General features: G+C 45.3%; 1 protein-coding gene and 1 long non-coding RNA gene across 7 annotated transcripts; one reads left to right on the top strand and one right to left on the bottom strand.

Moving 5' to 3' along the window:
• Positions 1-2,562: 2,562 nt before the first annotated feature.
• Positions 2,563-8,782, bottom strand: LOC146434121 (uncharacterized). 3 transcript variants are annotated; one of them, XR_014853842.1, is made up of 4 exons: positions 8,419-8,782; positions 6,358-6,438; positions 3,612-3,745; positions 2,563-2,702 (listed from the first exon to the last, which is right to left on the bottom strand). It is a non-coding gene; the product is annotated as an uncharacterized LOC146434121 (long non-coding RNA). The 3 variants fall into 3 exon arrangements; XR_014853841.1 differs by having other exon boundaries at positions 6,358-8,782; XR_014853843.1 differs by lacking the exon at positions 6,358-6,438 and having other exon boundaries at positions 8,419-8,781.
• An 18-nt stretch (positions 8,783-8,800) lies between these two features.
• Positions 8,801-17,921, top strand: GORAB (golgin, RAB6 interacting). Of its 4 annotated transcripts, none has more exons than XM_085068493.1 (5): positions 8,801-8,929; positions 9,954-10,323; positions 11,726-11,827; positions 13,555-13,695; positions 16,207-17,921. In XM_085068493.1, the coding sequence occupies exons 1-5, from the start codon at positions 8,866-8,868 to the stop codon at positions 16,667-16,669; spliced, it is 1,140 nt and encodes a 379-aa protein (XP_084924619.1). In that variant the 5' UTR covers positions 8,801-8,865; the 3' UTR covers positions 16,670-17,921. The 4 variants fall into 4 exon arrangements, with proteins under 4 accessions (XP_084924619.1, XP_084924618.1, XP_084924620.1 ...); XM_085068492.1 differs by having other exon boundaries at positions 9,954-10,335; XM_085068494.1 differs by having other exon boundaries at positions 8,802-8,952; positions 9,989-10,335.
• Positions 17,922-19,383: the final 1,462 nt, after the last annotated feature.

Here is a 19,383-nt window from a genome sequence, read left to right as displayed (position 1 = left end):
TAAAATATAAAATCAAGAGGTAGTTGCCATTTCACACGTGGTCTGGTTTAAATCCTGGGAGCAACGTGGCCCCTGAGATCTAACCTGTTGGAGTAGAGCCCTGCTGTGTTCAAAGGCAAGGGCAAACCCTTGAATTTGCTTTCAAACTTGGGCTGGGGTTGCTGAGGTTTTCTGAAGCCCTGAGCAAGTTGGGGAAGATGTCTTTTCATGACCAAACAGTCTGTGGGAAAAAGCCATCAGTAGATTTGCATGGAGGGAACAGTTTGGGATGTGAGGCAAGTCTCTCTCCAGATGCTTGCAGGATTGTTTTGTGGCTAACACAGAAAGTCTGCGATCTTTGGGACTTCATATAAAACCTGGAGGACAAAGGTCTTCTCTGTAAGCAGAGGCAGAGTCAGATTCCCCAAATGAGGCTGATTTCAGCAGTTGATCTTCATTTAACACTCCCAAGCCAGATGAAAAATTGCACACTGAATGTGACCACATGTACTTAGGAGGGTTTTCTAGTTGCTGCTGCACAGGTGTTGCTCCAGGCAGGATGCAGACATGACCTGATGTATGCTGCTAAATAATCTTGCTTTTCTGAGCTGTACAGTCCATGCTGGATTCAAAGCTCATGCTGGCTTGTTCTCAAAACTCAGGATAACTGTTTGTCCTCCCCAGCTCATCTTCAGTTTCTCTGTTTGTGAGCACATTGCTACACTGAGCACGTGGACAGGGATTGCAGAGGCTTTTCTCCTGCTAGGAGAGGGGTCTGGAAACAATTACAAGCTGCTCATGCTTAATCACTCGGGTAAATCTTAAATGCCTGTCTTAATATTTTGCAGGACTGAAGATGGCATCTGAATTTTTGTGGTGTGCAGGTTACCCAGCAGAGCACACAGGCTTTGACAGTTTTGTTCTGTGCATGTTTTGGGGGTCTTGAAAATCAAGTTCTTTCCTCCCACAGCTTCTTGAAACTCAGGTACAATTTCAAAGGAAAACTAAAATGCAAAGGAGGAAAAAAAACCTCTGAAGTTTGCCTGATATGTTTGTGCAAATTATCAGCTCAGTCGTGTTCTTATGAACCTTTGCTGAACTGAACCATTTGTACCTCAAACTGAACAAGAGGACAGTATTAAATGAATTGAAAAATAAAAAATTAAGTCCCCTGTGAAAATGAAGGCAACCAAAATAACTCACAAATCTGGGCTGAAGTCAGTCAATGACAAGACAAAACAATAGGAGTCTTCCTTTCCTTCCTTAAATATTTAAATGTTTCACTTCAGCATTTTCAGGCTGAAGCAGTTTCCTTTATTGAACATTATTTAGTTTGAGGCTTTCTTTTTAATTTTTGTTTTCAATAGACCTAAATTGAAAAGGAAGAGAGTTGTGGTTTTTTAGCTTAACTCTTTAAAAAGATAAAATAGTCTCCAAGCAAACCAGAAGATTTTGTTACTGGTCAAGCAAAATGTTTTTGGTTGACCCAAAATGAATCAAGCTTTCCTCTTTATATTAAGTCTTTCCTCTTCAGCTCAGCTCCAAAACCAGAATCTTCCACCACCAGAAGAAACCAGACATCCTTGTTTTCCCTTTCCTGCTGCAGCAGTCAAGGGTCTAATTTTAGTTGCTCCTGTTTCAATCAGAGCTTGCTTTCTTACCCTCTGCATGTATTGCAGGCTGAGGTCTGTGATATCAGAGTTTGCAGCCAGGGTGTGGCACAGATCTCTCTCCAGCTATCTCGGATACCTCACCAAAGAGCTGCTAAGCCTCCCTGGCCAGCAGCCTGCTTGTGTGCAGGCTTTATAGTTTTGGTTCAAACCCTGCCAGTGACACCAACACTTGGAAATCCTCATTAGGGCATGGCCCTGGTAAGCCTCTGGGTGTCAGCTGGCATGCAGCCATGACAGTGTTCAAAAACTAAGGAAAATACTCTCCTCCCACAGAAAGTGCTGGAAAAAAGCTTTTGCACAAACATTGTGAAAGGCAGCAACCAGCTGATGGGGGGACTTTCCAAAGCCATGGCAAGAAGTTACCCACTAAAGTCTTGGTGAGATCCAAGCACAGCAATCCTTTGCTAACCTCCTCAGAGATCCAGCCTTGGCAAAGAGCAGTTCACTAAGAGCATCCATAAACACATGGGGGTTTATATCTTCTTTCTGTGTGCTTGTTATAGAGACAAAGCATCGACATTTTGTGAACTTTATTGCAGGAAAGACACAACGTTTCATCTTAAAGACTTCTAAACTGCAGCAGCCCTTATCTGTGGGGTGGTCAGTGGCCAAGGCTGCAGGTGGAAGAGGAGGATCATCCCCCGGAGCTCAGTGAGTGCTCAGGAGCTGGTGGGGCACAGTTTGTTTAGGGTGATGCTGGAGTGCTGCACACACAATTTGCTACCTCCCAGGAGCTGTTTACAGTGCTGAGGATATCCTGGCTGACCTGGGCTCCCTTCACCTCTCCTTGTGGCTGCAGGGCAGTACCAGGCAGCTGAGGGGATGGTGAGGTCCTAACCCTGCACATTTGCCTGTTGCAACTTAAGTTGCAGGATGGGGAGGGGAAGCAAACTAGTGTGTGTCCTGAAGTGCCTACAGCTTGCTGGTCTCCAAATGGGTTCCTTGGGTGTTCTGCGTTGTACTTCCTCTGTGTATTTGTGTTGCAGACACCTCCAGAGACCCTGAAGAAGGTGGCTGTGCCCTGGACTAGGCTCCATGGAGAGTGTCCTGCTGCAAGGATACAGGAAAAGTCAGTGCTTGTTTTGCAAATAGGTAGGTGTTGTCACACATCCTGCTTTGGCACTGAAAACGTGATGTCCCTTCAGGCACCTGGGCTGAAAAGGAGCCCAGGTGAGCTGATTCAGTGCCAGACCTCCAGCACACAAACAGCAGCATTTCTGTGGCACTTTGTGGGAACGCAGCAGGATGGGAGCAGCATCCCTCACCACTCCCTGAGGGTCAGCAGCATTTCACTTGCAGAAGGGAGTTGTCTCAGCCCAACATGCTGTGCTGCAGAGCTGGGAGAGGTGAGAGGACAACATCCTCCTAGTGTAGCTGGAAGGAGAGACATAACAGGCCAACACACTCCAGGCTCAGCTGACACGTTGGGGCTAACTGGCACTTTATAGTAATAAAGTGATTTTCACATCATATAATACTCCACTGCAAATACATATTACAAGCACTGCTGGCTCTTAGGTTTGGCAGCCATCTGTCCTTCTGCCTTGCCATGAAAAGACAAGAATTTCCCACACAGACTCTTGCAGAGGTGGCAGGAGCTGCACGGGTGACTGGCACCCAGAGTGGTACAGCTGCTGGTGCAGATGCTGTGCCCATGGGGAGGGCAATGTGGCTGTGACAGTAGAGGTGGGAATGGTGTGGGAAGCACCAGGAATAAGGCTGGGAGAGGTGTCAGGAGGTGGCCAGTTCTCATCTGGCAGCCAGCACCCCCTGATGGGATGAGGGTTGTCTCCAATGGGACAACATAAATGATGCAGAGGAGCAAGGTCAAAAATGTCACAGAGTAGCCTGAACCCATGGCGGGGTCTGTGGGTCCCCATTTCCTCTGGAACCTCTGTGGGGATTCACACACCCAAAATCTCCAAAAGCTGCATCTCGCTGTCCCAGGGCTGCACTGACCTTGCCCAGCAGATGTTTATTGTTAAAAATGCCGGAATGGAGACTTTCTTCAGTCAGTTCTCTCTGTTTTGCTGCCCTGACTCCTCATCTCTAGCCTGAGTCTCGCTTTCTTCTTCACCTATCCACCACAGGCCCTGAAAACACATCACCCCTGTCTCTTTACAGCTGTGTTTCATGTAGTTAAAGGCTATTATCATGCCTTCTCCCCCACACTTCTCTCCCATCTAGACTAAACAAGCACAGTTCATTCTCTAGCGTGAAAAAACAATAAGTTTGTTTGATGAATTCTCAATTTGTTTAGCACAGTGGTTCTAATCACTCAAGTTATGCCAAAGATAACAAACATTTAGCAAATTTCTCTTCAAATCCTTAGTTTTATCAACTGTTTTGACAGCTAGATTATAATTTTTACACAAAGGGTTAGAATGAAAGCAATTGCTTTCTAGTTTTTCTGTATAAACATTTGAATTACGACTTTTACATTAGGCAATGCAATTAAAAGCATTATAGAACTGTCATGAAATATTTAGCTTGCTGTTATAAAAAGTATTCTTTTAATTATACTTAATATCTTTTTAAGGAATTAGCTGCAGCAATATTTCTTACCCTATATAAATATATATATCAATAATTGCTCACTTCCGCTTGTTTTACTGCTTCACTCTGGTTTTGCCAGCAAAAATTGTAAGTTTATAATCTTCAGGATATTTCTGGTAGTAATGAATTTTATTTTATTTTATCAGCTTTTTTTTTTTTTTTACGGTGCTTTTAATTAGCCAGCCTTTTTTTTTTAAATACAGATATTTTAAGATTAGAAATTACTACAGAATATGTTGGTCTGTATGGAAAATTTATCTTAAATAGTCACAGTGAAGAAAGACTCAAAGAATGTCAGTAGGAATTCAATTTTTTTAAAAGAAAACATTTATATTGCATGCTGAGCTTCCTTCCAGTTCAGATTTTAGTTTTTGAAAGCTGAACTTATCATAAGGTAAAAGCTCAGAAGTTGAAACATGAAAACATGGGGTGGGGGCCTTACAAGCCAGGAAGTTTTGAGGCTGGGTTTCAAAGCAAACACATCACTGTAATGAGAAGTGTCCTGGAAAAACACCCTGCTCTCCCCACCAAGCTCTGCTGGTCACCAGCTCCACGTGGGATGCTGAGAGGAGCAGGTTTAGCCCTGCAATGGTGTGGAGCCCCTGGGGGACCATCTCCCCCCACTTTGGCTGCTGACAGCCCAGAGTACCCTTGGGAAGTCTGCCTCTTCCCTAGAAAATGTGTACAGATCCACAAATCAAAAGATGTTGAAAACCTTTGGTTTATCTTGTTTGAAAAATGGGGTTTATGTCACTTTTTTCACTCAGTAGCTCTTTAGATAAGTAGATTTTGGTTTCCCTCTATGAAATTCTTACAAACCAAAAGATTGCCTTGGTCCCAGAAATGACAGTGCTGACTCAATCCCACTTACCAGGAAGCTGAGAGAACAGAAACTGAGGAGAAGGAATAATGCTGTATTTTTTTTATTCCGTTTTCTTGCCTTACTCCTGAATGAGAATAATTCATTTCACAGCACAAACACCACTTCCATAGATACACTGTCATTTTTGCATCAATCCCCAAGCCAGCTCATTGCAGTTCTGATGGTAACTGTGGGGTAACACTGGGGTTACATTTTTGAAGTGTTACAGGGGTTTCAATCACTGGCTGCACTTTTAAATGCAGACAAAGGCAGAGTAAAACACCCAGCACCACTGTTAAATTCCCTCAGAGCTGAGAGGCTGTAACAGCCTCTTCTGATTGCACTTGGAGCCCCAGTATTGATATAAAGCTCTGGGCAGAATCTAATCCACAGCCCCTGCAAAATGGGCAACACTTGATTGCCTTCAGCAGGCTGCAGAGGAGTTACAGCTCTGTGCACATGTGTTTGCAGCCTCCACACCTGAAGTGCCCTCTTACGTTCAGAGGTGTGCTAAGAAATTAAATTAAATTATTCATCTCAGGCTTTGAAATCCGAGACAGTTCAGCAGAGAATCAACAAAATAAAATTTCATGTATCTGAATCAGGATTTTAAAGGACAAATTAAATCATGAGTTATTATCAAAAGGCAAGACTTGCTCCTTGCTCACATAGTGCCATGGCTTATCTGGACATGATTGTTTTTCCTAAGCTAGCCTGTGTTACGATCTGGTAAAAGATGGGATAGTATTGACATGGATACAGTTTGATAGAGGGCTACATTAATTTAGAAATTTTTGGCTCTGCTATTTTTAGGAAGTTTTTTTCTCCAGGTCTCTTGAATTATATGCCAGAGCCCTTGGAAGCTCATCATAGGGGCTGAAACACAAGGAGAAAGGAAACTGTCCTTCCCTATGCACGTCTTTCCCTGTCTCACATTAGGGCGCAGTCCTTTACTGGGAAAATGTTGCTTTGTGTGTTACTGTGACAGTGTGCAGAGCAGTGCAAGAATCAAGTTTAAAATATACATCTAAGGGAGCCCCTTGATGGAAGGTCTTATTCAGCTCCTAAAAACCCTGAAAGTTTGCAGTATGAAACCGATGCAAATTGAAGTTATGCCCTGGTACAAATTGCTCCTGTCCTGGGTTGAAATGTCATCTGAGGTCTGACCCTGAGGTCTGACCTGGGCAGCCCAATTTGCCAGCCCGTGATGACATTTCCACACTGATTTGGGAACTGCACAAGAAAAGATGTTTTTGTGATCTGTTGGTGCTGGCTGCTTCTACTCACCAGACTCCAGGGCAATTAGGCCAAAAGAAAACGGATGCAGCAGTCACGGAGGTCTCCAGGTCTGCTCATGAGAGAGCAGCTCTTGAAGCACAAAAAGATATGGAACTCAAATCCAGCCCCAGATGTAAAAGGAAGGTTTGTGTTGTTCCTGGGGATATCAGTCCAGGAGGTGGAAAAGGTTTCTCTTTTCTCCTCATTCTGCCTCCTCCAGCCTGAGCTGTAACAACATTTGCCTGGAAAACACTTCATTGCTAGGTGGCAAACGTTCAGTGCCATGTTCCGCTCACAGGACTTTAATCAGCCAGAGAACACGGCCAGCCCCTGTTTGCTAAGCCTGCTGTTGGTAAATGCTCCGTGAAATGACTTCACTGCACTGTAATTGTTCCTGGAGCAAGCTGGCCCAACGTCTGGCAATTAAACCTTGGGCTGATGGAAACTGTTAACAGGGATTGCTGCTTTGCCCATAGCGTTGGAGTTAACAACTCCAAACTCTTTCTAGTTTTTCCATAAAACACGTGGGAGCTTTGTGCTTGGAATATCTGCAGCAATAAAGTGAATATGGTGCTTCACTTTTGTTAGTAGCGCTAAAACTTGGAATAGAAGGAAGAACTGAGGTTCAAGATGAGATCTGGTGTTTGTACTTGGCAAAGCATATTTGGTCAATATCTGTGGGTTTGCTACAGCCTATTACTCTGATTTAGACATCAGATTTAGATTCATCATTCTTATACAGTCATCTAAAAGGGAATTAGGTGCCTATACCTTGTTGTAAGCCAACCCTTGTAGGGCTGGCCAACGCTGTTCCATTGTAAAATTCAAGCTGACACCTGGTTCTGCCATCTGGGCTCCCTGGAGTTTGAGAGTGTTTGAGTCAAGGTTGGGTTATGGTTCTCATTCAGGTCTCTCCTGTGCTCAGTCAGGTTTCCCAGAGAAGCCATAATCCTGTGTGAAGGGCTGCTTGGCATACCTCTGCCCCAGGCTTACCCAGGAAGGACTTCCTGGGTGAGATAACCACGCTGTCCTTCTCCTCTGCAGGATCAGCATCTCTGCTCGGCACCAAGGCCTACAGCTAAGCTGCAGGTGAAAAATGGTGGCACTTGTGCTCCCCCAAGGCGCTCAAATCCGATCAGAAACACTTAATGCCTGCCGGCTCAGCGCCGCTTCCCCTCCGAGTGGGATTGATGGGACGCGTTAGTCACGGGAGCTGCTGGCAGTGCTGCCGCGGAAATCGCAGAGTCCTGCACGGCCAGCAAGTTAGGGGTTTGCTCGGGGAGGCAGCAGTGCTTCAGAGCTTGACTAATCCCTTACAGATTGGAGCTAGGCAGGGATGTGGTGAGGCGCTGAAAACATCCCCATTTACTGCCCATGATGTACTATTTAAGCCTCCAGGCCCCTGGGCTGCTGCAGCTAAGCCTGGGGCTCGTGCCTTTGTGCTCCTGCCGGCTCTTTCCCAGTGGGAGGTGAGCTCATCCATAGCCTCTGACGGGCCTAGAGCAGCCACAAGAGTTTGGGATGGACAGGACTGTGTTTCTTTCTGTGGATATTGGGGGATAATGCTGTATGTTGCAGGATCTTTTCAGTTTATACCTAAGAGTAGAATTGTGCATGTGCTCTCTTGTGCACAATGGTGAAAGCAGATCTTAAAAAACATCAAAATAATACTTTTCCCTGATGGCCTTCCAGTGCTTAAAGGGGGCTTAGAGAAAAAGAGGGAGAGTGATTTTTACATGGGCAGATTGTGATGGGACGAGAAGGAATGGTTTTAAACTAAAAGAGGAGACTGAGTTTAGGTACTAGGAAGCTCTTCCCTGTGAGGGTGGTGAGGCACTGGCACAGATCACCCAGAGAAGCTGTGGATGCCCCATCCCTGGAAATGCTCAAGGCCAGGTTGGACGGGGTTTTGAGCAACCTGCTCCTAGTGGAGGATGTCCCTGCCCATCGCAGGGGGTTGGAACTGGTTGAATTTTGAAGTCCCTTCCAGCCCAAACCACTCAGTGATTCCATGGTTTCCTCACTGTGTGCTCACTGTAACTTACTAGACATGCTGGAGCGGGATCTCACCTGCTCTTACAACTAGTGAATTACAAATTATAGATGACCAGAGGGGACGTGTGACACTCCTTGAAGCCTGCTTTTCTCGGGAGCGGTTTCCCTCTCCGTTTAAACCTCATTAGCCGGGACCCACAGAGCCCTGTTCGGTCTGTTGGACTCGATAAGCTCAGCAGTCTTTTCCAGCCTAATTGGCTCTGTGGTCCTTTAGGGCACTACGTTCTCAGGAGCCCCGGGGTTGTGCCCCCAGGGACAGCTTTCCCCAGAGCACGGGCGATCCCCGCCCCTCGCTGCCCCGCACTGCCGCCACCTCACACTCATCCCGCTCAGGCCGCCATCTTGCCCGCCCCGCCCCTGCCGCCGCGGCGCCGCGAGGCCCCCGGCCGGGCTGTCCGCGGCGTTCGCCTGCGGCGGTGGCGGGGCAGCCGCGGGGCCTGCGCGGCGGGAGGAGGGAGCGCCATGGCCGAGGCCTGGGCCGGCTTCTCGCAGGAGGAGCTGCGGCGGCTGCGGGGGCAGCGCCCAGGTACGGACCGCGCCGCGCCGGGAGTGCCCGGGGAGCGGGGGGCAGAGGGGCCGAGAGCGGCGCGGAGGAACCCCCGGACCTCGGCACCCCGTCAGCCCCCGCAGCTGCACCTGCCTCCCATCGCCCCTCAGCGCCCCGTCTCCGCGGCCCCTGCATCCACACCTCCGTCCTTCCCCTCAGCCCCTCCATCCACACCTCCGTCCTTCCCCTCAGCCCCTCCATCCACACCTCCGTCCTTTCCCTCAGCCCCTCCATCCGCAACTCTGTCCTTCCCCTCAGCCCCTCCATCCACACCTCCGTCCTTTCCCACAGCCTCTCCACCCGTGTCTCTGTCCCTCCTCTCAGTCGCTCCATTCAAACCCCTTTCCTTCCCCTCAGCTCGTCCATCCACACCTTTAACCCTTCCCTTAGCCCCTCCATTCACACCTCTGTCCTTCCCCTCAGTTCATCTGGTCCATGCCTGCATCAAACGCCTGTGCTTTCCCAGGCAGCCTCTCGGTGCCTCCCATCCAGCCCCATCTCCATCTGCTCCCCTCATCCAGCCCCTCTGACCAGCTGCAACCTCTCGGTCACATTCCCAGGCTCTCCAGCCCCTTCTCCTTCACCCACATCCCTACTCCAATACCCCACTTATGTTCCCAGCCTCCTCTTTGCCCACGTGTCACCTTGATCTTTCCCATTCTTCACTTTATAACTTCAGTTATAAACCACCAGGCTGCCTGCCTTAGCCCTAGATCTGCCTCTCCGTGATTATCCCAAGAGCTCCCTCACTCCTACCTATGGTTTCTCCTTTAGGCTGCGGTGCAGGCCTCTTATCCCTCCCTCTCCTCACTTAGGGATGCTGGTGTCCTTGAAAATTCCTGATTCTTAGGCTAACAAAACATTTCCACGCTCCTGAGTTTCCCCCCACATTGCTTTCCTGTGATTTTTATCCTTATTTTGGGTTTTGCTTGCCCAGAAAAGCTCTGTCAGAGTCGGGCGTTGATACTGAGATCCATTTTTAATCCTGTTTCTCCACTGACAGATTTGTACGAGCCCTCGGAGCAGCAGCAGCAGCAGCAGCCTCAGCAGCCTCGCCCCCAGGCTGTGACCAAGACTCGGAAGCAACTGCAACGGGAAAAAGCCCTCCAGCAGCAATGCCAGAAGCTGGGACTGCAGGGAGGAGCAGCCCCCATCGTTCCGGAGCAGTTGCTTTCTGCACCCCAACCCAAGCCCTGTCCCCCGCAGCAGCCCGGGCCAGCACCTCGTCCTCCTGCCCCTGGGGATCAAAAGCAAAGTGACAGCCGAGAGCAGCAGGAGGGAGTGACACCGGGAGAGTCTTGTAATGGCAAGGACAGTGCCCAGCCCCGCCCTGCAAAGCCCAACACCCAAGTGGAGAGAAAGAAAGTGGAATTGTTAGTAAGTTGGTAAAATCAAGGGGTGGAGTTTGTTGCTCTGTGTCGATTCATTCTTTCGTTGTGAAGTAAACTTTTCTACGTCTGATAGGAAGCTGTGAGAGATCAAATCATTCCCTTTTCTGTGAGGCAGCATCTGTGTGGAGAAGCAGCACGTGGCTTCTCTCAAATTCTAAACTCAGAAGGATCCAGGAGGTTCTGTTTTGCAGAGATGGGCCTTGAGAGGCTGCAGCTGTTGGTTGTGCTGCCTGTAATTTTCCAGCTCCGGGCTGGGATCACCTGCCTGCAGTCCCTGCACCAGGATAGCAGCACTCTGAGAAGTCAAATTCCTCCTGTGGGTGCAGCTCACCAGTTCATCATTGACTGTTCATCTCATTTTTGTGGTGGGAGAAACACAGACACTGTTTGACAGGGGAGAAGACAGCTGGAGCTTTGCAGAGAGTTTTTGCATACTGTGGAGAAAAAATGACATTTAGCTCCATCAGCTCCTGAATCTGCTGGATTCATCTCAGCCTGGATGCTTGAATTTAAATCTTACTAAAAACATTTATATGTGTGAGGTTTTAGGAATAGGGTGAAGAGGACAAATCTGAAGAGATACTGTTGTGGAGAAATGTTTGTTAACAGCTGAGTTATTAGAGTATTTTGAAGTTCAGGCTCCTTGAGAGAAGGGATGAAGAACACAGTGGGGTGGAAAGCAGCAAAGCAGTTCCTTGTTTCTCCTAAATCCTGCCCAGTTGTGTTGATGCAGGTTGTGCCCCCTCTCCTGAGACCTGGCCTTCCATCCTTTGGCATGGCTGTATCTCTTAGGAGGTGTAACCTAGGAAAAGGAGTCAATATCAGTCTGTCCCTTGTGGCAAAAGTGAATTCTTGTTCTTCCTTGTTGTTCATTTTCATTATAACTCTTACCAGACTTTCATATCAATTTAATTATTTGGTGGCTGTTCTGTAAAGCAGACCTGTGAAAGAATCTGTTTTATGGAAAAACATTCCAAAACAGAGGCTTTGTTGGCAGACTGAACAGATGGCAACTTGTAGTATCCAGTGAGAAATTTGAAACTGCTTCTACCTGATAAGGAAGTGCATTCTTTAAATGAGAACTTCCATCCATTTCTGACAAAGTGCTCCATGCTCTTTCTTCCAGGAGACCTGAATTAACCAGCAGCTTATTTGGTTTTGCAGATTTTAGTTCTGATCAACAGATTTCATCTGGGAGTGTTTTATTGATCTGAATGGCTTCTTGCAGGTGATTCTTCTTTCTTCAGAACCAAAACATATATATTGTTCCTTTGACTTTTTTAAGAGTTTGCTCCAGAATATATGGCTGTTAATATTTGTGTTATATGGGAGCAGGGAGAGAAATGAACTTTCTTTTAACTTTGATATTCTTGTCAATGAGCAGGCAGGAAAAATCCCGATGGGAAATCCTCCAGCAAGAGCAGCGGCTGATGGAAGAGAAGAATAAACGCAAGAAGGCACTCCTGGCCAGAGCCATTGCTGAGAGGTAGGGGCTGAGCCTGGAGAAGGGGTTGCTTCTCATCTGGAACCAGTTGCATATCTTGATTTAAATATCACTTTTTCCTCCTCTCTGTGCTGTGTGAGCAGCTGTGATGGACATTTCCTTTTGATGACAAGTGCTGGCTAAGAAGTTGTGACTAAGCTTTTCACACTTCCAAAGCTGCAGCTCTGTGCGCAGATGGAAAAGTTGTTACACAACTTAAGGATTAGCTGAAGTTCTTGAATTTGTTAGTGAGGTCATGTTTGGAAGTTGGGGTGCTCAGATGCTTGTCCCTGTTCTGGTCCTGATTTGTTTTTGCTGGATTTAAGGGAAGTTTATTTGATCCATAACCTATGAGAAGAAACTACAGCTATTTCTGTTTGGACTTTTGGCTCATTAGTGTGTGAAAAGTGTTGAAAAGAGAAGATGATGAGCTTTAAGAAGGTACTGTTTTACCAGTGGATGACTAGAAAATACAGAAATTCACATGTTCTCACTTAGCTCTTGCTCTTCAATGGCCAGGCTTTAAGGCATTGTACAGTGTTGTCCACCAAGGTGCTTTAAGACTACAGGGAAGGCAAGGTTTGTAGGGAGAAATGTTGATTACACTGGATCAAGGACAGCAGTGTGAAGCTTTCAGGCTTGCAGTTCTCTCCCAGACTTATGTTATGTTCTGCCCATCAAAGCCCTAGCGTAGCACAGGTGAACACAGCCTGTACTGTGCTAACATCCTGAAAATTTTGTTTTCCTTTGCCAGGCAGAGATAAAACACAAGCGCCTTTATTCTGAGTCACTGTAGGACAGCAAATATGGGTGTGGCCACCAGGCTTGGTTCTTCCTTGAACCAAAGCCTGAGGAGAGAAAAGACATGGAAGGTGATAGCTAGGGAGTTATTTCTGTCACTCAAAGGCCTTCCTCAGGCTCCCAGCAATACCACAGGATGTCTGTTTCCCTCCACCTGCATCAGCTGGTGTAATGAGAGATGTTGGCACTGCCTGCACACCTAGTCTTGCTTTCAGGTACCTGCTTTGGGTGTAAATCAGTGGATGAGAAGCATAATTTTGCTGGTGATGATGAATGATGGCAAAGTGACTTGGTATAAAAGCTTGTTGAAAGTCACTTAACTTGCTTGGGAGTCAAATCCATCAAAGCTTGTTGCCCTTAGCAGCATTTAGTTTTCAGGACTTAGGAATGAATAGGCCAAGTTGAAAAAGGTTACATAAGGCTTGATTGAAATCCTTTGTGTTTGATGTAAAACTTTCCATTCACTTCATTGGGATTTGGCTGGGCCTTTTGGGAATAATTTTACAAAATGGAAATCAAGCTTAGGTTAGGTGACTTTTTGGCCCCTACTAACTGGGCTTCTTTGAAAGGGGATATTTGCTGGGCTAAAAACCCTTCCCCCTCTCGCTTCCCCCCCAAGCCATTTCCTGTTTCCTTACACTGAGAACTACTTAGATACAGCAGCTTCTTGTGTGTTTCCACAGTGTAGAAACACAATCCATTTTGGGCACTTTGATTATAGTCATTACGTGATTTTGCCGTAGTCCTTTAATAGCAGGCATTTTAGATCCCTGTGGATGCTAAAAAAGATCAAAAGCCCTACACCATAAATGAGAAACCTTCTGAATAGGTCCTAAAGAAGTTGCTCTGCAAATGAAATGGGGCCCAGTATGTCAATAAGAGAGGCTTGAAAAGGAAATTTAAAAAAAAAAATCATCTTCCTTTTGCAGATCCAAAAGAACTCAAGCTGAAACAGTGAAACTGAAGAGGATTCAGAAGGAGCTGCAGGCTCTGGATGACATGGTGTCTGCTGACATTGGAATCCTGAGGAACCGCATTGACCAGGCCAGCCTGGACTACTCCTATGCCCGGTAAGCGACACCCAGGGAGGGGGGATAGGGAATAGCCCTGCCTGAGAGGAGAGGAAAAGGCTGCTTCCTGTCACTGAGGCAGTAATGAAGTCATGTCACTGTAATAACATGTAGTTAAAGTGGTCACAGTCTGGGGGGCTTTCAGATTGGAAGTGAAAGTATGCTTTTTATTTCCTAATTTTTCCCTTGGAATCTGGGAACTGAAGCAGGTTTTCTGACTGGAGACTGCTGTCACAAGACATAGGTCCTGTTTTATTGTTTCAAGGTTGTTTATTTCTTCTCTGGGGGAAAGAGGTTTTTCTTGAAAAGTCCTGAAATGAAAGTCCTGAAATAAAAGTCCTGTTCAGGGAAATCTGCTTGTTGATGACAGCTCTGGTCCTGCTGGAATCAATGGGACCAATTAAGCTTAAAACATGTAATCCTGCTGAAGTGCTTTTGTAACTAGGACCAAAAATTGAAGGAAGAGGGAAACTTTTGCCTTTCACAATGTGCCTTTAATCACTCTGGTTCTGATGAGTTCCTTAAAGGCAAGAAATTAATGGGAACACCCCATTAGCTGTGGGTAAACCACAACATCAGTAGATAAACAACAGCATGTTTGTGCAGCCGGTTCATAAAGCAGAAATGTTCACTTGCGGTTTTGGGTTCACTATTCAATATGTTAAATGTTCATTTCTCCTTCTGACTTCTGCCATACGTTGACCACAGGCCAATAAACATGGTAATTAGTCTTGAAAAAAATAACAGTGGTAGCTAAAGAAATTAAGATTTCTTTGGTGTAATTATCATTTGAAATGTCTAAGATTAATTGTAGTTAGCGTAGCTGATTGCATGTGAATACAGAATTTCATGTCCTCATGAGGAAAAACATTTCAATGGATTTTCATCTGGTTTTTAAAACCATTAAGTGCTCCTGAAATCTTCTGACCCAAATTTTGTAATAATATATCTATTTGAAATGCTTTCTGGCTGAAGAGCACAAGCAGCTCTTGACATTAGGAAAGCAGTGTTTAATGACAATAGCAAAAGGAGATGCTGGTAGGACAAGTGGGTAGACTTCACGAAAATCATAATGACTTTCATGAATTTAGTAAGTGTTTTCTTGAGGGAGGGATTTGTAAATGCAAGTTAGATACTTTCAGTGTTTTAGTTTTTATGCATTATGAGCCAAAGCCAATTTACTTTTAAATGGAGTCTTTTAAAGCAATTTTTTAGTACTTGCCTTTTGTTCTAGGGCTAAAACACAAAGCATTTCAGTGGGTCAAAAAGTGCAATATTAAATAGTACCAAGCACATACCTAGTTAGCAGCATTTGACAATTGCTGTGGAATAGAATTTTTGTAAATATGATGTGACTAATATGTGTGAATTCAGCCCAGAGGTTTAACTGTGCAGATACTTCTAGCATTGCATTGGTTTTGCCACTTCAGGTATCTGACCCAGAGCAATCTTGACTTCCTTGAGAGGGAAACATAAGTGGGCATCTTCTGCCCACTCCAGACATAGCCTTTATAACTGGGAAAAAGTTTTGTGGTTATTATGTAAAAGAACATATTTGGGAAGGCTTTTCTATGTCTTATTTCCTTCTGTTTCACCAAGCAAAGGACCTTTCCTATCCTTCTGTCACTCTGTTTAAGCAGATATTGGAATCTGTTTTTATAAAAGAGCTGGATTCTTTATTCAACCACCTTACTAATACTAGTTTTATGAGTGCTCAGTAGTCATGCTGCAAAAGCCTTTTTGTGTTCCCTTTCCTGACGACCAAGGTTGCATCTATCTTTCTTTTAATTAGAATTAATATACAGATTTACTGATGTTGTGGAAGATGCATCACTAATGTGGACACTAACCATTAAAGTGCTAGATATTCTGTGTGTGTTAACTCAATAAATATTTGGAATATTCCTTTTCTGCTGTATCTGTCATGACAGGAAGTGCAAATTGGCAGGAGGTGAGTGTCGGGAGGGATGCTTGCAATAAAATTCTACATCTGTATTGATGTCATGTGCTGTGTCCATCTGTGCTGCTCCTGATTTTCTGAACATGTATATGGGTGGCCAGAAGAGCACATAATCCAAATGTCAGTGTGCTCCGTTGAGCATCTGTATCTGTGGAGGGGTGGTTGGGTTAGAAAAACACCAAACTGCTTGGTGGTGTTTCAGTTCAGTGAGTGGGTGTTCATTAGAAGTGTGAAAGCACTGCCATTTCTGATGGGTTCTTTCTGCTGCTAGTGATGCATCTCTTCAAACAGGCAGTAAAAATGGGTGTTTGTGATTCAGTCTGAGCAAGTTAACTCTTGGAATACACAACAGCAGAGGCCCAAATGTCCAGAGAAGTTTTGATCAATTCACACTTACTTCCCTCTTGCTGATGCGGCAGCATGTCACGAACTGCTGGCACAATGCATTGCAGAGCACGTGGCGTTCCAGGCATCCTTAAAGTATCTGTCCATATGTCAGGCTGTGAAGTGCTGTGAGAATTAACCCTCCAGGAATGCTGATGGTTTTGCAGGAAGCGCTACGACAAGGCCGAGTCGGAGTATGTGGCAGCCAAGCTGGACCTGCAGCACAAGACGGAGATCAAGGAGCACCTGACGGAGCACCTGTGCACCATCATCCAGCAGAACGAGCTCCGCAAGGCCAGGAAGCTGGAGGAGTTAATGCAGCAGCTGGACGTGGAGGCAGATGAGGAAAACCTGGAGCTCGAGATCGAGGTGGAGCGGATGCTGCAGCAGCCGGAGGTGGAAGCAGGGAGACAATCCAGCCAGTCACACAGCCAGGCTGGGACAGCCAAGGAGAACCCCGCTCCCAGTGCTGGGGGGCAGGAGAGCCAGCATGCCAACCATGCTGCTGCGTCTCCTGCAGTTTCTGAACAGTCTCAAAACCCCAGGACCAAATCCCTCTCCAAAATGGACAGCCACACTCAGGCAGTAAATGTGACTTCAGGAAGCTCCCCAGCTTGTTCTGCTACATGACTGCTGGATGCAGATAAACCAGTGGTTATGGGTGAGGTACTCTTGCAGGCTTGTGGCTGTATGTTGTATCTGGGCTTCAGCAGTGCCAGTAATATGCACTTCATTTCTCTTTTCTTTTTATATTGTTTTCAAATTCTAAAGGTTGTTTTCATTCCACAAGACTCATTTGGGGTTCTCCATCTGTCATCGTCATTCCGGTGTACATTCACGTTCTGCTGCCCAGCTCTTCATGGGCTTTTGTACCTTCCTGAAACAGGACACTTGGAAGTGAACAGTAGGGCTTGTCCAAAGATTTTCCACCTTTGAGTGTCACAGATGCTCTTTCTGAGCAGCATGCGAGAGATAGATACCTACAGGAGAAAACATCACAGCTTGGTCTGCTTCAGAACACATTCTGACAACTGCAATAGGATGTTTGTCTTCCTTTATATCCATAAGGGATTAGTTTCCAACGGTTTCTCATGCTGTGAAACACAAGTGCTTACTTTAATTGCCTTCGTAGAGGATACTCTTTCCTGATTTAAAGGAAATTTGCATATTGAGGCAAATTGCAAAGCCAGTTGTAATACCTCGTATTTATCACTTTGCCTGTTCCTTTCAGATAATGCTGAATAATGAAGCTGTACATTGATAACACTATTAGCTATGAAATCACAGCTGCTATGGTTTAACAAAAATGATAGGTTACAGTTTAAGACACTGCAGAATGTAGAAGTAGAAACACACAAAAGAGAGTGTGTTACATTTAGAGCTGTTCCATTGCAGAGATTTTCTCTGTTGTAGTTGCCTCAAAGTGCCAATAATTAGCCTGTAATGAATAATCCCCACAGTGTATTGGAAATGAGCCTATTTTTGTAGAACATTCAAATGCATTTTCTTGCCTGAAGAACAGGTTAGTACCCCACAAAAGTTCAGCTGATTTGTTCTATTGCTGTTGAAAGGCTTTAAAAAGCTATTCCAGGTGGAGAAAGTCTCAGGAATTAAAAGAGAACATAGGAAAATCTCCCACAGACTGATTGCAGCTGCAAACCGTGGGGACTGCACTCACAGTTAACCTCTTTGTAACAGGGAAGTGTGGAAATGGTTCCTGGAATACCTGACCTGGACGTGTTGGTCTGAGCTTATGAATGAGCTGCTGAATGACACCACCGGGTCTATAAATGGGACACTGATTGTCTCTATGGCTTTAACAGTGGAAAAACATGTCACTACATTTCAGTTTTATTCTATTAATAAATCAGTGCATCTTGTACGCAGTGTGTTTACTTTCAGTTGTGATATCTGAGACTAATACATGGATCCAAGACTCTTTTTCCACAGGAGATGATAAATGGGAGAATCAGATATGTCCTTTGGCAACTTTCCGTTGTGTGAAAATAAAACTTCCAAAAAAGCTGTTCCAAAATATGGCAATGTATGAAGTAGAGACATGGCAGGATACAGCTTGGCAGGAATCTTTTCAACTAATTGGCTCATGGAAACGATGGAAAATCTCTCCTGGTGCTTTCCATACGCAGGAGAAAGTGGGATAAATATGGTTCCTAGAGCAGCCACTCATAATTTGGGCCGATTGAAGTTAGAATCTTAACTCCAAAGTAACATTTGAAATACATATGAAACATTGCTCTGTTGTTGCTGGTACACTGCATTCCCTGTTATTTTGCTGGAAGACCTGACCTAAAAGCAGAAGATTTGTTGGTAATACGAGAAAATTGTGCCTGACTTCTTTGCTGTGTCTGCAGTTGCAGGACACCTTGTAGCAACCTCATGATGGTTTTCAGAATGGGATACCAGTTAAGTGTAGTAATAATTTAATTGTACCATTCTCATTTCCATCCTGTGCAGCTGTCCCCAGTTGTTCCTCACGAGATTCAAAGTCCTAGAGAATAGGTCTGTTCCTCAGTACAGATGTGCTCAGCTTGTCAGGGACACACAGAAGAGCTTCTGACAGAAGAGTTGAATTGCAAATGGTATTTACAGAAATCACATGGACACCATTTTGCATATAATTTGTGGTTCCTTGGTAGGCTAAAATGTGGTTAGAGTATTTCTACAGGTTGCACTTTGTTGTAATAGGTAAGATTATTGTTTGAACTCCAAAAATGGCAAAAAAATTTGAATCCAAAGATCTTTTTGACAACTGCTTAAGAATATGACTTTCCTAGAAGGAAATAAGTTTATATGCAACAAAATTGCTTAAAGGCTGAAAACTTGTGTACCATTGTGATAGTGCTGGTGCTGCTTCTGCCTGAGAGGGAAGATGCTGTTACAATCAGCAGTTCCTGTTCTCTTACAAGTCCCTTGTTGAAGTTCTGGCCAGTTCTCCCTGTCTAACTTCTGAGCCTGCAAAGTGAAGTGGACTGGCTGGAAGCCACATGAAACAGCCGTGTGGAATAACAATAGCAGCCCAGCATTAGATTGCTCTTGCTAGGCAGGGAGCTCAAGAGTTAACTTGTTTGATCTCAGTTATGAAGCCTTTCTCTGACGTGTGATATAAACCACTACCATGGTGTCAGTTCCACTTTGGAAGTTCGCAAATGTTTTGATGGGTGCCAGTGTGCCGGTTTAACATTCCCCCTGTGCCGGAGCCAAGGAGTCCAGTCCTAATTTTAACAACATGTGTGCTGGTCAGAAATGCCAGGAGATGATTTTGGTGCAACAAAAGGCTTGGGGGCTTTTTCTTGTTTCTCCTTGAAGGAAAGACAACTGTTGGA

The sequence above is a fragment of the Lichenostomus cassidix genome, chromosome 8, assembly GCF_008360975.1.
Source record: "Lichenostomus cassidix isolate B80296 chromosome 8, HeHo_3.0, whole genome shotgun sequence".
Lineage (NCBI taxonomy): Eukaryota > Metazoa > Chordata > Aves > Passeriformes > Meliphagidae > Lichenostomus > Lichenostomus cassidix.
The sequence above is the reverse complement of the archived record's forward strand: the minus strand, read 5'-3'. Positions and strand labels throughout refer to the sequence as shown.

Excerpts from the sequence above, each read along its gene's own strand:
- GORAB (XM_085068492.1), top strand. The coding sequence starts at position 8,866 with ATGGCCGAGGCCTGGGCCGGCTTCTCGCAGGAGGAGCTGCGGCGGCTG. Across the intron at positions 11,828-13,554 it reads GCCAGAGCCATTGCTGAGAG|ATCCAAAAGAACTCAAGCTG; the intron begins GTAGGGGCTGAG and ends TTCCTTTTGCAG. Across the intron at positions 13,696-16,206 it reads CTGGACTACTCCTATGCCCG|GAAGCGCTACGACAAGGCCG; the intron begins GTAAGCGACACC and ends ATGGTTTTGCAG.